At 40.1% G+C, this 16,591-nt stretch overlaps 2 protein-coding genes across 2 annotated transcripts in view; one reads left to right on the top strand and one right to left on the bottom strand.

The window, feature by feature from the left end:
- Positions 1-16,591, top strand: part of LOC311505499 (tripartite motif-containing protein 16-like) — a 204,388-nt gene that overhangs the window by 94,308 nt on the left and 93,489 nt on the right. The window lies entirely within an intron of this gene.
- LOC311505177 (tripartite motif-containing protein 16-like) lies at positions 13,920-15,606 on the bottom strand (the record flags this gene model as incomplete). The annotated part of the gene is made up of 1 exon (XM_084568597.1): positions 13,920-15,606. The coding sequence occupies exon 1, from the start codon at positions 15,588-15,590 to the stop codon at positions 13,920-13,922; it is 1,671 nt and encodes a 556-aa protein (XP_084424723.1). The 5' UTR covers positions 15,591-15,606.

Here is a 16,591-nt window from a genome sequence, read left to right as displayed (position 1 = left end):
CTTCCTCCGCGGATTCTCACCCCTCAGAATTGTAGAAATGGTACACACTATGTCCTGCTTGGTTCATATATGCTTGCCAAGTGAGGGTTCATGGGATTCAGCTCTGAGTGACTGTGGACAAGTGGCCTGTCATTGGTTACAACTAATGCTTCACACACCTCCTCATGAGTGAAAGCTGAAGTTCACCTGAGAGCAATTGTTCAATTTAGGAGACATTTTCAGGAAAAAAATGATAAAGGAATGTATGAAATTAGCTGGACAGATTTTGACAACTAGTTCAACAATTTTGTATGTAATGACTCAAGCAATGAAATAAGGACTATTAGTTTTATAGGGAATGACTATTCAGCATTCATAAGTATGTTTCATTTTGACTGACATGACATAAGCAAATGATAATGTTATAAAACAGCAGAGAATTGTATGAAAGTAACTGATACATGTCCAAAAGCATTTGCAATTTGTTCAAAGGAATGAGAAACTGCTACGATGATGTGCACAAATGACTCAATGTTGTGGAGGTTGAACTAATAGTTGTGAGAACTTTCATTCTGATCTGAGAAAAGCACCAAAGCAACTGAGAAAAACTGTAATTATCTTATAGCGCCGCCATCTGGTCAAGTGGTGTCATTTCAGTTTGTCAATAATATCAATAATAATCAATAGTAATAATAATAATAACAGTTCCAGCACTTTTCTTTATATTTCTGAAGGCATTCTTCCTCTTGTATCTCACAACTGTTTAATTAATTACATTACAAAACTCTGCATTATCTTCTCATACTGTAATTTCCAGTTGTTTCAGGAGTCAGCTGATATATCTTTATTTCATGACAGTAAAACGACTGAAGTGAATCTTTCTAATAAATAAGTTAGTATCCATGATTAGTAGAATATTGGTTCAAATGAGCCTTTAAATCAGAGGTCCTCATTTAGCAGGTCATGGACCAGTACCAGACAACAAACCATTTACTACTGGACCATGAGGAGACAATATGATCCTGCAAACTCCCTGAATAATGAACACATCATTGTACACTATACTGCCAAAACTATTCACTCACTCATCCAAATAACTGAATTCAGGTGTTTCTATCACTTCCATGACCACAGGTGTATAAAATCAAGCACCTAGTCATGCAGACTACAAACATTTGTGAAAGAATGGGTCGCTCTCAGGAGCTCAGTGAATTCCAGCGTGGTACTGTGATAGGATGCCACCTGTGCAACAAGTCCAGTCATGAAACTCTCTACTAAATATTCCACAGTCAACTGTCAGTGGTATTATAACAAAGTGGAAGTGATTGGGAATGGCAGCGAGTCAGCCAGGAAGTGGGGTCAGTGGATGCTGAGGTTCATAGTGTACAGAGGTCGCCAACTTTCTGCAGAGTCAGTCGCTTCAGACTTCCAAACTTAGCTCAAGAACAGTAGTGAGCTTCATGGCCGAGCAGCTGCGTCCAAGCCATACATCACCAACACAATGCAAAGCGTCAGATGCAGTGGTGTAAAGCACACCACCACTGGACTCTAGAGCAGTGGAGAGGTGTTCTCTGGAGTGACGAATCACGCTTCTTCATCTGACAATCTGATGGATGAATCTGGGTTTGGCGGTTACCAGCAGAACGATACTAGTCTGACTACATTGTGCCAAGTGTGAAGTTTGGTGGAGGGGGGATTATGGTGTGAAGCTGTTATAGCTGCAAAGGGTTAGCCGACGTCATATTAAACCCTATGGATTAAGAATGGGATGTCACTTAATTTCATACGAGTGTAAAGGCAGATGAGCGAATACTAGTGTAGGTTATCTGTGCTGCAGACTCACTGAACCTGTCATGTCCTCTCACCACCAGGGGGAGCTCTCTGTTTATGAGATGCTGCTACAGGTAGTTTAGAATTAAAGTCATGCTATGATTTAAAACTGCAAATACACAAATACGTTTTCCCAGTTTGAAATCTTGTAAGTGGTGATGTGAAAACTGTTGTTGTTTGTAAAAATTGGTGGCACCCTGAAACCCCATCTTCCTCTTATTGTTTCACCTTCAATTTGACCAAACATTTGTTGTTACACTGCCCAGGACTGAAAGTGAGACTTGATCACACAAACAAAAACTACACTGGTGAGATTATAAGAACTGAACTTGAATCTCTCATTCACATGTCAGTTGTTCTATTTGATGTAAAATACAAAGCTCATGACAGACAATGGTGTTTGTTTCTCTGCTCTTAGTCTGACTGAAGTGCTGTTTGATTACATGGGCTTTTAATCAATGGAAAATGAATGTGGTGGAAATGTGGGATTAATATCATGTCACCATTCAAAACTCCAGAAGAAAAGTTAGAGGTTTAAAGATGAGCCGCTTTATTTAGAAGTCACTGAGCAATTTATGATGAACAAGAACAACAGCAGCATCATTCTGCAATAAATAAATAGTAACTATAATACACTGTACATTAGGAAAGACATCAGTGATGATAAAAGCTGTTAACATTTGGATGGAGCTTTAGATGAAGAAACATGATGAGTCACATCAGAAGAAGTGGAGCTGGTGACAGTTTAGAGTCTTTGGACTAAATCTAAAGAGACTTTAGAAGAATCATTTACACTGACATCAGTTATTAATGATGGAAGAAATCATTTAAACTCTGACTCAGAGTAACAGGAACATTATTTAACACAGACAAATATGGAAGAAAGTGACTGGAGGAGAAGAGTCTTGGAGTCTGAAGGTTTTGTGTCTTAGGTTTTTAACAAAAGCTCTGATGTCTTTTTTTGATGCTTACATGTTTAACTATTGCTTTTGTAATATATTCTCCATTAAATATTTTTTTCTCATTTGATTGTTTTCCCTTCTGCTGCAACACCTAAATTTCCAGTTGGAGATAAATAGAAGATTATTTTCTCTTTTTTCTTTCCTTAAACCAAATGTTAGTACAGACAATGAGTAGAGCTGCTGCTAATATTGCTATTAGTACTACTGCTGCTATCAGTCCAACACGTTGTCTGCTCCATCCTTCAGTCTGTGGTTCTGGACTTAACGTTGGTCTCTGGGTTTGAGGCTGATCAGCAGCTGCTGGAAAGAACATCAAGATATTAGTTGACACTTTTTCATGTCTCAAAAATCAGTCAGCATCTTTAAAAAGGACTTCTATTTACTTCTACTTTATCAACTTACCAGTGACACTGAGCCGACATCTGCCAGAGCTGAAGCCATAATCTGTCTTCACTTCACACAGGTACAAACCAGAGTCATCAGTCCTGAGTCTGGACACATGAAGTCTGATTCGTCCTTCTCTGAGGACGTCTTTGTCTCCCTGGACTCGTCCTGAAAACTGTTCATCCTGAGACTCTGACACCTCAACACCTTCATGTACATGATACAGAATCAACTCCTTCTGATTGGTTAACAAGCTACAGTATATAAACAGATGTTTGTAGGAAGAGTCAGGTTTGGTGGTGAAGGTCCACTCCAGGGTGATGTTGTGGTTCTCCTCTGCCTGATAGGAGCTCTGTGTCACATTCACTTCAAATGTTGCTGCTGAGGAGACAGAGAGATAAAGAGAGGAGCAGACACACTGAGAACTGGAACATGGGAGTCTTTCAACTCCATCATTGAAGACTGACAATTGATTTGGACTTCATCAAGTCAATTTCTAAACTGACCACAGACACATGAGTTGAGGATGATGAGCAGCAGGATCCTGCAGATCATCTTCTCCCTGTGAGAGGAGACAGAGGTGAAGAGTCATGAACACATGAGGTCAAAGGTCACTCTCTGCAGATACAACAAGGACAATCTACAGTCTGACCTCATTCAGTCGTTCCAACATCTGATCCTGTTATTCATCCTGTTTGTTCCAAACCACCGACGAAAGAACTTTCTGACTAAACTCCATCAACTCCAACCACTGCAGTGGAAGCAGTCACTAGAAAAACCTGCTGTTTGTTGAAGTTTTCTCTGATCAACAAATGTGTTTCTGTCACTGATGCACTAAAGAGAAATCTTCAAGTTCCAGATCAGGTTCTGTTCACCATGGATCAACAGTAAAAGTTTAAAAGAACATTTATTTACTGCATTTAAAAATAACATTTCAAACAGAGAGCATGTGAAATGTTGTATCTTCAACTAAAGTGTTTCTGTTTATTTCAACTATGAGAACATGAATAAAGCCTTTGTTTCATTATTGCTGCTGATCATTGTTAACTGTTAGAAGATAGAATTATTAGTCAAGTAGAACAATCAGAGCTCATAACCTCCATGGAAGAAGTTATTAAGAATAAAGTGGAACAGTGCTCAGTTACCAACATAGAGAGGATTCATCACTGATCACCTTTTGTAAAAAAAACAAAAAACAAACCTTGAGAACACTGGAAACAACCCAGCCCCCACCTACCAAACCACAGAGACTGGCTTCCGCTCAGAGACTATGTCTGTGACAACATAGAGTTCCTCTTTCTTCAGTGGTGAGGACATTTAGTTTGATATTAACCAATCAGTTCCTGTTTTCTCAGACCAGTCACATGTTGTATTTACCAGGTAAAGGTATGAATTACAGACTGCTCCAACTGTGCAGTTTCTAATAATGACATGATAATAATGTCTTAGATTTCCTTCCTTTAACCCTCCTGTTGTCTTCGGGTCAATTTGACCCCATTTCAAAATGTAAACTGTCATAACTTTGGTTTTCTTCCATATTGCCTGATTACATGGATGGTCCCCTGCTATGCTCTTTACAAGTCAAATTAATTATGATTATATTTGTTACATTATGTGTGTTTTATCAAACACCTGTTGTCTTTCCAGGTCAATTTGACCCAGTTATATTTAGAGCTGCAATGGGTCACACTATTGTGCTTTGCAGCACAATGAACACACACACACACGTACAACCACCCACACACACACCAATTCTTTCAGTGTAAAATCTACAATCTCTGATGTGATTCGGCCTCTAGACAACACCAAATGTCAAAGCTAAACATTTGTAAACATGCTAATTTCACACCTGTCCTTTGCCTTTCTCCAGTTCTGGACAAGATAATTATAAACTAAAAAACTGAGATTATAAATACAGCGTCCTCGGGGAATTTCACATTTTACTCTGAGACAGCGTGACATAGAGGACACATTCTCTATGGCTTCTCATGGTAAATGGCCTTACTTTTATATAACGCTTTTCTAACTATTGGTACTCAAAGCACATTGCAGTCACAGACACATCTACCCACACACACATTCACACACCAGTGCCATGCACTGGGAGCAACTGGGGTGTCTGCAGTGTCTTGCTCATGGACACTTTGGCACATTCTGGGGATCTAACCCTCTGGTTCGTGGACTCTACCTACTGAGCCATAACCGCCCCACATGAGCACTGCATTTAGACACTGCTTCTCATGAGCACTGAGCATTGGGACACTGCTTTTAGTAGCAGGACGGAGGACAAAAAGCCCCAGATCATCTTGGACTATAACAAGAACAAGAGGGAGTCCACAGTCTCGACAAGGTATTGCTCTTTTTTCACGTAATATTTGTCGATAATCATTCAGATCAATCCATTGCATTCTTGTGTGAAATGAGAATTAATTTTTGAATGATTTGTTGTTTATTACTTTTGTTGAAGGTCACCGGTGTATACAGCTGTAAACAGATCACAGACCCCTGTCGGGGACCAACAGGACCCTCATGCACACACACACTCGCACTGTGTTTATTATTTTATAAAGAAGGTCAAAGATCTCACTCTCTTATTGATCTTATCCTTATTGATGAAAACAGTCAGTCGGTTTTGACCTGGGAGTATCCTGGCTAATGCTTGACATATACCAATCAATAATTATCCCAAATAACTAATAATTTCATGTAAATTAGGGTTATTTTCATAAATACAGATGTAGGAGAAGTTTAAATTTTGTGGTGATGACTTGTAATGAAGTTGGCTGTAAAATATGTAACACAGAATGGTGTGATCATTTTACACATTATGTGATATAAGCAGTTAAAACATCTTGAGTCAAACTGACCTGGAGAACAACAGGTGTGACTATTTGCTGCCATTAAAAATTCAAAAAGATTTCAAAACAATATCCTGACTGGACACTGGCATCTACCAGTCTGTGATAATGGATCAACACATATGCCTCTGATCATAAGCAGAGTGAAAAACAATTTGTACTTTTTTTTTTTTGTAAATTAGGTGTATCATACCATAAATTTCATAACTAAATATACATTTGATGTTAATGTGTTGGAAACAAGTTCAATAAAAAGGTGAAACATAAAAATGTTTTGTAAAAATTTCTACATCATGCTTTATAAGCAGTCAAACCAGCCTGGGTCAAATTGACGCAGAAGGACAAAAGTCGAGTAGCTTTGTAACTGAAACACTTCAAGTTTTCCTCAGAAACCCCCGTAGATGACACACATACGCGCCTAAATGAAACTTGATGAAACTATGAAGTACAATGAGGACCAACAGTAAACTCTAAAAGTCTAAAAGTCTTGAGTTTTTTTTCTCATTTTTCACTACTTTGTGAAACCTCTGCTAAATACTGTGGACTGTCACCGTGACAACAAAGCAAAGAAAAACTGAGACTGCACTTCATTTTAGTTGTAGTAACACAATAAAGTAGGAAGAAGACTCGTCTTGACTTGTCTGGTTATTTCTTCTTTCAGTCGACATTCTCTCACAGTGAACAGAAAACATCCAGTTTTCTCAATAAAATAAAAAGTACTGACAACACTAACTCTACGACCTGATCATTGTTCCATCATACAGTAAAGAATTCATTCTGGACAACAACAAACACACAGCAACACAACATAATCAGTTATCTAGAAAAAGAAGTTACTCACCAAAAGACACACATCCCACACTTAGTGAAAACATAGTTAAGGACAAACTGCTGTTGTCTCGGCCGACTGGTCCTTTCTGTGTGGAGTTTGCATGTTCTCCCTGTGTCTGTGTGGGTTCTCTCCAGGTTCTCCAGCTTCCTCCCACCATCCAAAGACATGCTGGTTAGGTTCATTGGTGATTCTAAATTGGCTGTAGGTGTGAGTGTGAATGGTTGTCTGTCTCTCAGTGTTAGCCCTGAGATAGACTGGAGACCTGTCCAGGGTGGACCCCGCCTCGCGCCCGATGACAGCTGGGATAGGCTCCAGCAGACCCCACGACCCTTAACAGGAATAAGCGGGTGCAGAAGATGAATGATTGCTGTTATCTCTGACTTGTTACTGAACTGCTGTTAGGAACCAACTCAGAGTCAAAAGAGGAACAGGAGACTCGGAAGAAGACTCCTCCTCTGGTTTGACATGACATGCTCGTTAGGTTCATTGCTTAATCTATATAGATATATCTATATCTAGATAGATAGATAGATAGATAGATAGAGTAGTAGGCTAGCCCAAGGCTAAGCTACTTTTTGACCTTTGAAAAATGTGCTAGGCAGTTTTTATGTAGGTGGTGGTATGGCAATGCAGCTGTGTGTCTTTACAAGAGAATCCAATAATTCTACTTCTACTAATTTCTAATATTTATTAGAAATATTCAGCTGAGTCTTTTAGTTTTAAGAGGAGATTTGTAACCTGCTGCTGACTTGCCATTTTCCTGTGTTCCTGTCTGTACCTCAGGTGTGCCTCTGCTGGTGGTCATGTGCGTTACACTGGGCTGCTGACTGACCTGTGTCCACTCATCCATTCAAGCCATAAACTGATTTTAAGTTCAGGCTTAAGTTCTTCAGTTTACCTCTGTTCCTCCTTTGCCTCCTTTTAAGACTCCACTCTTGTTTATCTTCTGTTAAATTGTCAGTAAATCGTTCTGTCTCGTCATGGACTTTCTGGATTTTGATTTGTTTAGCTCTGAACTGCAATTTGGTCTGCAATTCTTTTTTTTTTTCTTTTTTTAGCATTGACTCCACGATCCATGACAGATCAGAGGAAACACTTCATCATCTTAAAGAGCTCCAAACCAAGAAACAAAAAATAAGTCATGCTAGCAAGGATGATGTCTCAGACTTTTAAACCAGTGCTCCTGGGAAGCAGATTTGTGTTCGTGCATGGGTAATATAGAATGACATTATTTAATTTGTTCATATGAGTCACATTGCACATGCAGCTTCAAAGCAACAAATGTCTTTTGAGAGTATAAATGTAAAGTGTTTTGTTCTGAAAGTAGTCATGTGTGTATGTTCAATTCAGTTCAATTTTATTTATATAGCGTCAATAACGATACAAATCGTCTCAAGACGCTTTTCAAAACCCGGCCTGAAACCCCCAGAGCAAGCCTGAAGGCGACGGTGACAAGGAAAAACTCCCTTTAACAGGAAGAAACCTTGAGCAGAGCCCAGCATGTTGTTGTAGCAGTTTTCAGCGTTCTCAGTGCTCTGTGTGTCTTCCTCATTCAAACCAAGGCCCTGGGCTATAAACTCATAGTGCCACCATGTGAACAGTTGGTGTAATTGCAGCTCAGCTTCAGTGAGGCTGTTTGCTGAGTATTGCTACTAAATAATTGTAAGCATTTTCAGTTTACCTCTTGTGTTAGAAATAAAAGAGATAGAAACACTTCTCTCATGTAAATAGAGTTTTATTTATTAGAGGAAGCTGTGGAGCCTGTGATCCCTGGGTGTAACACTTTAGAGGCAGCAGCCCTCTGCTACAACTGTAATTCTAATACAGTACACCTTATTAAATTATTATAATTATTATTTACCATATACAAACATTCCAGTAGAACAGGATATATACAAAATATTTTTTTGTCTTGTTTAGTCCAGACATTTTACTCCAGATTAATATGTTAAAACATTGGATAATGCTGTCATTTAAGCTACAGTAGGCAAACATAGATACTCTGACATCCACATACAACAATATGAAATACATCTACAACATCCAACACAAAAAAGTGCACAATTTGCATGAATGAATGTTACTGTCCCTTAATAACACATAAACTGGCCAATAATTAAAATTTCCACTCTGTCAGAAATGTCTTCTAATATTCAGCTACATCCTACACACTGGACCTTTGCTCCTTTAAAAGCTTTCACAATCAGTCAGCTGAATCTTTTCAGTGTTTCTTTCACAACAAGACCCGTGATCTCAGGAAGAAACGTGCAAATGAAATAGTTTAGAAACATCCTTAGTTAAAGGTATCACATGCAGGATTTTCTTCAAAGCAGTTTTTAGACTCATACAGTAGTATTCAGTCTCAGTAATCACTTAGGATCCACTGGTGTGTGGTGGTGTATTTTTATCTTGAGTGTTCTTGATGTTTCGGCAGTAGGTGTAAATGGGGTTGTATTTGTTCATCATTGGTGCTCAAAGAGCTTCACAGTCGCAATGACACATCTACACATTCATTCACACAAGCATACCCACATTCATACTCCAGTGCCTAGCTTGGACCTGCTGTGTCTTGCTCAAGGAGACTCTGGCATGTGGTCCACGTACCAGGGATCAGGCCTCTGGTTTGTGGAAAACCCACTGTACCTGCTGAGCCACAGCTGGAAGCACCTGCACTGCTCATTTGTCTGCGTGTGAAACAAATCACTTGTGTCTCTATACTTTACTATATCAGGAAAACTTAGCCCGTAGCTGTGAACAGACAAACCATCTTCTCTTCCATGTATTACATGTAGAACAATGACGGTAACACAGAAGCTTGTCAGCAAAAGCACATGATGAAGAGGAGGACCGTGGCAGTCAGCATGCTTTGAAAAATCTACATAGAACAGTACAAAAGTCCACAGCCTCCTTTATCACACATTATATAAGGCACGGGTTGTGGTAGGGTTTGATTTCTATGAAGGCCACAAACAGTTAGCGGCTAACGCTCAGGCTAAGCTAACCTGATGTGTAACTTAGCTGTGTCAGTTGTCAGAGCACAGTCCACCGACCTTCAGCAACTTAATATGCTACAGAACAAACTGCAACCACAACAGACAAGTTCACCAGCTAACAAAGCTGCAGACACAGAGGAACTCCTTTCCTCTCACGACTGCTAACTGAGTGCACATGCACAGCTAAGATGGTGTACACTCTGAGCTCACGTGGCTAGGTACAGTTGATATAGTGATATAGTGGGTTATTCTTTGAGCATTACTGCCGTGAATCTTCAGAGTCTGATTGGGTAGTTGGCTTCACCACACCACTGAGTTGGTGTTAGCTCCTCTTGTTGTCCTACACAGATCATAAACACAGACCAGACTACACTCAAACTTCTTTGTTCTGACCTCACACTGTTCATGCTCGACGTACAGAGGCAGCACAAAGCAACACACATTCTTTCTGGACATGACATGCACACACTCAAACATGCACACACACACACACTTAAGGCTCTTTTATAGTACTGCAGGACATAGACACTTATGCGAGCCATTTATACTTGGAGCAACTCCATCCAAACTCTTGTCAGGCGCTGTTTTTTTTGCCAGTCGGGTTAATTTGTGTTTCTTCTTCCTGTTTGACTTTTAACAATGACGACTGAAACTTTCGCCGAAATTTCACTGAATCAATTAATTTGAAAACTGCAGACATGGAGAAGCAGCCGTAAATACTAAAGTGGTCGCTTGCGGTCTGCGTTGCCGTGGCGAATAGTTATAATTCTGGGAGAGGTGCTTCTCAGCTGCACCTCTAGGCTCTGCGTAGGGTCTGGGCAGTTGCCGTAGCTTCTGCGTCAACTTAAGGCAGAAGTCAAAACCGCCTGTTACACTTTCTCACACTGTTAGTATTCTGTACTGAGGACCACTTGGCTAGATCAGATAGTATATTTTGTGTTTTTTCTCTTGTCCTAAAGAGAAAATCTTTTTGAATATATAAGCTGGCCCATTAAATGTTGGACAGTCTTGAAAACTGTCATCTCTTATTTAAAATTCCCAAATCTTCCATTACTGGCTTTAGTTGTATGACGTTGTGACTCAGGTCTTGAACTAATGTTTTGATAACTCACACTCTTTTCTTCTTTGTCTTTTTTCTTTCCTTTTCTAAACAACAACAACCAGTAGAACTGCTACTGCTGCTGCTTTCAGTCCATCGTGTTGGCTTCTTCCTCCTCCAGTCTGTGGTCCTGGACTCACTGTTGATCTCTGTCTTTGAGGCTGATCAGCAGCTGTTGGAAAGAACATCAATATATTAGTTGACACTTTTTCATGTCTCAAAAATCAGTCAGCATCTTTAAAAAGGACTTCTAGTAACTTCTACTTTATCAACTTACCAGTGACGTTGAGTTCACATCTGCCAGAGCTGGAGCCATAATCTGTCTTCACTTCACACTGGTACAGACCAGAGTCATTAGTCCTGAGTCTGGACACATGAAGTCTGATTCGTCATTCTCTGAGGACGTCTTTGTCTCCCTGGACTCGTCCTGAAAACTGTTCATCCTGAGACTCTGACACCTCAACACCTTCATGTACATGATACAGAACCAACTCCTTCTGATTGGTTAACAAGCTACAGATGATAAACAGATGTTTGTAGGAAGAGTCAGGTTTGGTGGTGAAGGTCCACTCCAGGGTGATGTTGTGGTTCTCCTCTGCCTGATAGGAGCTCTGTGTCACATTCACTTCAAATGTTGCTGCTGAGGAGACAGAGAGAGAAAGAGAGGAGCAGACACACTGAGAACTGGAACATGGGAGTCTTTCAACTCCATCATTGAAGACTGACAATTGATTTGGACTTCATCAAGTCAATTTCTAAACTGACCACAGACACATGAGTTGAGGATGATGAGCAGCAGGATCCTGCAGATCATCTTCTCCCTGTGAGAGGAGACAGAGGTGAAGAGTCATGAACACATGAGGTCAAAGGTCATTCTCTGCAGATACAACAAGGACTAGCTATTGTACTGCCCTGTAAGTACAGAGGCTTCAACACTGTCTCTGTTGTTTTTTTCTCTTTGTTCTTTTTCTTTTTTTTTACTTGGTACAGGAAGAGATATCAGTCACCGCCCGGTAGTGTTTCTTTTACCTTATCTTATCTTATCTTATCTTATCTTATCTTATATGTACATGCAAAAGCAGAGAATGTAAATTTCATGCTGTCATGTGATGTTGATTTTGCCCACCAGTGTTTCCTGTCATGATGAAGAATGTACAGAGACTTACACACAGTCTTCTATTTTACTTTGACTGAGGCATGAAAAAATTATAAAATAACTTGACCAGATCTCCTGTTGACTTGAAATAACTCCATCAACAGCAGCATGATGCATGAAACCACTAGCATTCACCATGCACCACGTGTCTACCTCACTCAGAGAGAGCGTGTACTCAAAATGATACCTCTCCGTCATCTGCCTTTTTCTTTTACGAGCAATGATTTTCCTTTTTCCAATTAAAACTTTGTGCATTTCCAAACATCTTACCTTTTCTTCGGTCGTTGACGACCACAGGAGATTTTGATCACTGCGTCTCTGCAGGCTTGCTCAGAGACCTCTCCTAGCACTTCCTGTATTTTGTGCTTCTGAGAAAACAATTGCAAACCAAAAATGGACCTCCCTCTCCAAAGACGCCAAAGACTCTCTTAGAAAAACAACTTCTCTGTTCGACTGGTTGATAAATTGTATTTCAAGAGGTTTCAAGAACACGAGAAGTTGCTGACTACATTTCAGAATTAATAGTGAAATCCTTCAACAATAATCAGAGCTTCTTTTGTCTCATTAATGACAACTATCAGGGAATTCTTTCACTTCGTCAGTGAGTGGGCAAAAAGAAATTCATTATGACAATAAAAAGTTAATTCATTAATAATATAGTTGTTTCAGGAAGAAAATTTAATGTCTTTATTTAGCCAGACCAAAACTGACTTGTCTTGGAAATACATTAAACTAATGCAAGTCAACACTGAAACACTTAAATTCTCCTTTAGCTACTGAACTATGATCAATGATGAAGCTTTTGCAGCAATAAATAGATCAGACAGCCTGAAAAAGAAGGAGATGTAAAAACCTCTAGACTCAGTTTAACTGGAAATCAGATAATAATAATCTTAGAGCTCCACCATCTGGCAGAGTTTTGTAATTTCACTTGTGTGACTGTTAACTCAATTTTACTAATGAATAATTGTAATCAAGTATTTTTGGTGAAAGACTATTGTCAGGATTTATGTCTAATTTCTTGCTTTCTTTATTTTTTCTGCAAATGAAAATGTCGTGATGGTATCCTGACCGAGATCAAGAACTAAATCTGGGTTGTAAAAATCACCACGTGACAGAAAGTCTTCTCATTTCTCTGTGATTGAGCTTCTTCAGTGAAGAGAGTTGACTGACTGACAAATATTCTTCTGCTCTAAACATCAACTCTGTACTTTGTGGCGTTTCAGGAAGAAAACTGCCTCAGTTATTCTCTCATATTAGCTCCACATTTTCTCCATGGCCTTTATTTGAGATCCTGGAATAAAGACAGGAGACGGTCATTTCTTCATGTGTGACAAACAGCAGCTTTATTCATCGTGTGAAGCTTCAGTTTGTTCTCCCATTAAATCAGTAAAGTCTGATAAATGACTCTTGTTCAGTGATTTCATGATTCACAGATTCACTTCATCCACACAATCAGTTAGTTGGACTCAGGATATCAGCTATGTACAATCAAATAACGACTGATGTCCTGATTGATGATGATCATGATCACTACAGTTGACATGAGCTCGTCTGTTCATCCATTTGAAAAACAACAACAACATGTGGTCTCTAAACCAATCAGTGGAGATGTAATTGTAAATTTCTTTCTTTCCAAAGTCAGAACTTGGACAAATGTCAGTTTAGTTGAATAAAAGTCATGGTGAGCAGTGAGAGCCTCCGTGGCTAAACAGACCAAAAAGGAACGTCACCTAAACAAAGTCCAGCATCAAGCAAACAACAACAAACGAAGTCACCTGGAGACTAAAAGACACATTTTAACCAACTGTCCCTGAAATGATTGTCTATTTGACTTTAATCAACTCAGCAGTGCATTCACAACCCATGAAACGGAGTCCAGCATAGAGAGGCTGAGTGAATGTGGTCTGGACTCTGTGGAGAAAAGTCATGGTTTTAGAGACACTGTAGAAAGACAGAATACCTGCTCTGTGATCCAGGTACACTCCTACTCTGGAGGAAACAGGACCTGAGATGGGAGTTGAGACTTTGTTGTAGTAAAATCTATAACTGTTTGTCCCACAAGCTAATGACCAAGATTTGTCATTGTTTCCAAACACAGCTTCATCTGAAAAATCTCTGCTGATATTCTTGTATGCGACTGCTACTTCAACTCCTCTTCCTTTCCACTCCACCTCCCAGTAACAACATCCAGTCAGACCCTCTCTACTCAGGACCTGAGGATACAAACAAAAGAACCTGTCTGGATGATCAGAATAATGATGAAGACATACTCTTGTTACTTTTCTGTTCCCCTCAGATAATAACATTTTGACGTGTGCTGTGTTTGGATCCAGTGTGATTTCTCGTGAATATTTCAAAAATTCATCTCTGGTCTTTGGCTCTGGTTGTGGCAGTAAAACATCCACTTCAGTCACTGTCAATGAGATGTTTGTCCATGTCTCTCTCAGAATGTCCTGTAGTTTCTCTCTGGTCTTTGTCACAGCTGCTTTCACGTCCTTAAAGTACTTCAGAGGACGAATCTTGATGCTGGATGAGTGTGTAGACTCACTGAGTGGTGGCAGTGAGGGGTAGTTGTGTAGAAACTGGTTGTGATCCTCTGTGTTTAAGAGCTGCTTCAGCTCGGAGCCTTTCCTCTCCAGCTCAGTGATCTCCTGCTCCAGCTTCTCCTGAAGATCTTTGACTCGACTCTTTACAGTTTCCTGCTGGGATCTGACCAGCTGCTTCACATCAGAGCTTGTTTTCTGGATGAGACGGATCATCTCAGTGAAGACCTCCTGACTGTCCTCCACTGTTTTATCAGCAGAGCCATTGATGGCCTTCAGCTCCTGTCCAAGCAGCTCCACATCTTTCTTTCTCTCCTGGATTCCCTGCAGGATTTTTTGGAGCATCACCTGCACCTCCTTCTGCTTCTCAGTCCTTTCTGCTGCAACTGGGACTGTTTCATGGCCTTTATGTTCATCCATTGTGCAGAGATAACAGATACTCTGCTGATCAGTACGACAGAATATCTTCATCACCTCATCATGACGAGAGCAGATGTTCTCCTGGAGCTTCTTGGAGGGCTCCACCAGCTTGTGTTTCTTTAATGGAGCTGCATCATAGTGAGGTTGGAGGTGTTTCTCACAGTAAGAGGCCAGACAGACCAGACAGGACTTGAAGGCTTTCCGCTTCCTCCCAGTGCAGACATCACAGGCCACATCTTCAAGTCCAGCATAGCAGTGATCAGCTGGAGCAGCTTGGAGTCCAGTCTTCTTCAGCTGCTCCACTAACTCTGCTAACATGGTGTTTTTCTCCAGGACAGGCCTCGGTATGAAAGTCTTCCTGCACTGAGGGCAGCTGTAGATTCTCTTCTGGTCTTCTCCATCCCAGTGGCTTTTAATACAGTTCATGCAGTAGCTGTGTCCACAGGGAATAGTCACAGGATCCTTCAGTAGATCCAGACAGATGGAACAAGAGAAGGTTTCTCTGTCCAGCTGAACTCCTTTCTGCTCCATTTCACCTCTCAGTGTTGACGACTGTGTGAGTTTCTGTTTGCTAGAAGTGAAACTAGTCTGAGCTCTGATCTGAACAACGTGTGTTTCTACAGTGAATGGAGCCTGTCAGCTCTCACACTTCACCACATGCTGGTTACACCCATCTTCAGTGTAGAGATCTAAACGAGAGGGAACAAGGAAACATGGAGAAATATGAGTGGAGCTGCTCCAAGAAAAGGAAGGAATTGTCAGACTTTGACTTATTCCAGGAAGAGGAACAGACTACAAAACAAATCAGAATAAAATCCACATCATTCACATCATCATTCACTAATTCAACTGGATGAGCTTTTAATGCTGATTAATTCAGTCCGCTATAAAGAAACACTCACTGATACTGAAGCTGCAGCTAAAATACTGAAGAAGATCATTACTGGAAGATCTGAAGACTTCAAGGAGACACTAGAAGTTAAATCCATGTTTTTTTCATGAGTGAAGTCAGTTTTCAGATTTTGGTCTCTTCTGCTTCTATAACTTGTCTTCTTTCAAAATGGTGGAAAGAAAACGTTCAACACATTTAGATGTTTGTTCAAGCACAGTTATGAAAACCAACTGTGGAGGTTTCATGGAGACATCTTTGTTTCCCATTTTAGTGCAGCAGCCAATAATCTGTGTGTTTTACTACAAATACACAGCAGCTACTTTACTTCTGTGATCGATCCAAACAAATATAGATGGAGAATCACGTAGAAAGAACGTAAATTGCTCTTATTATCCTGACATTTATTAACCAACGCTGAACAACCACGAGTCCTGGAAGAGATGTTCCACGTTAACGTTGAGCGCTTAAAGGCGCGAAAGTGAAAACGTTTGATTTGATCTGATTTCCTGATCTGAATGAATGACCTACCATCAGTCAGGTAAAATGTCTACATTGAATACAAAAGGTTATAGCCTACTTACTTGTTCGTAGCTGCATGGAGGAACTGCTTCACGACACAACGGTAAAAATGTTTCAGATA

Source organism: Chelon labrosus (assembly GCF_963514085.1).
Source record: "Chelon labrosus genome assembly, chromosome: 1".
Taxonomy (NCBI): Eukaryota; Metazoa; Chordata; class Actinopteri; order Mugiliformes; family Mugilidae; genus Chelon; species Chelon labrosus.
This window is presented reverse-complemented; position numbering and strand designations above follow the sequence as displayed.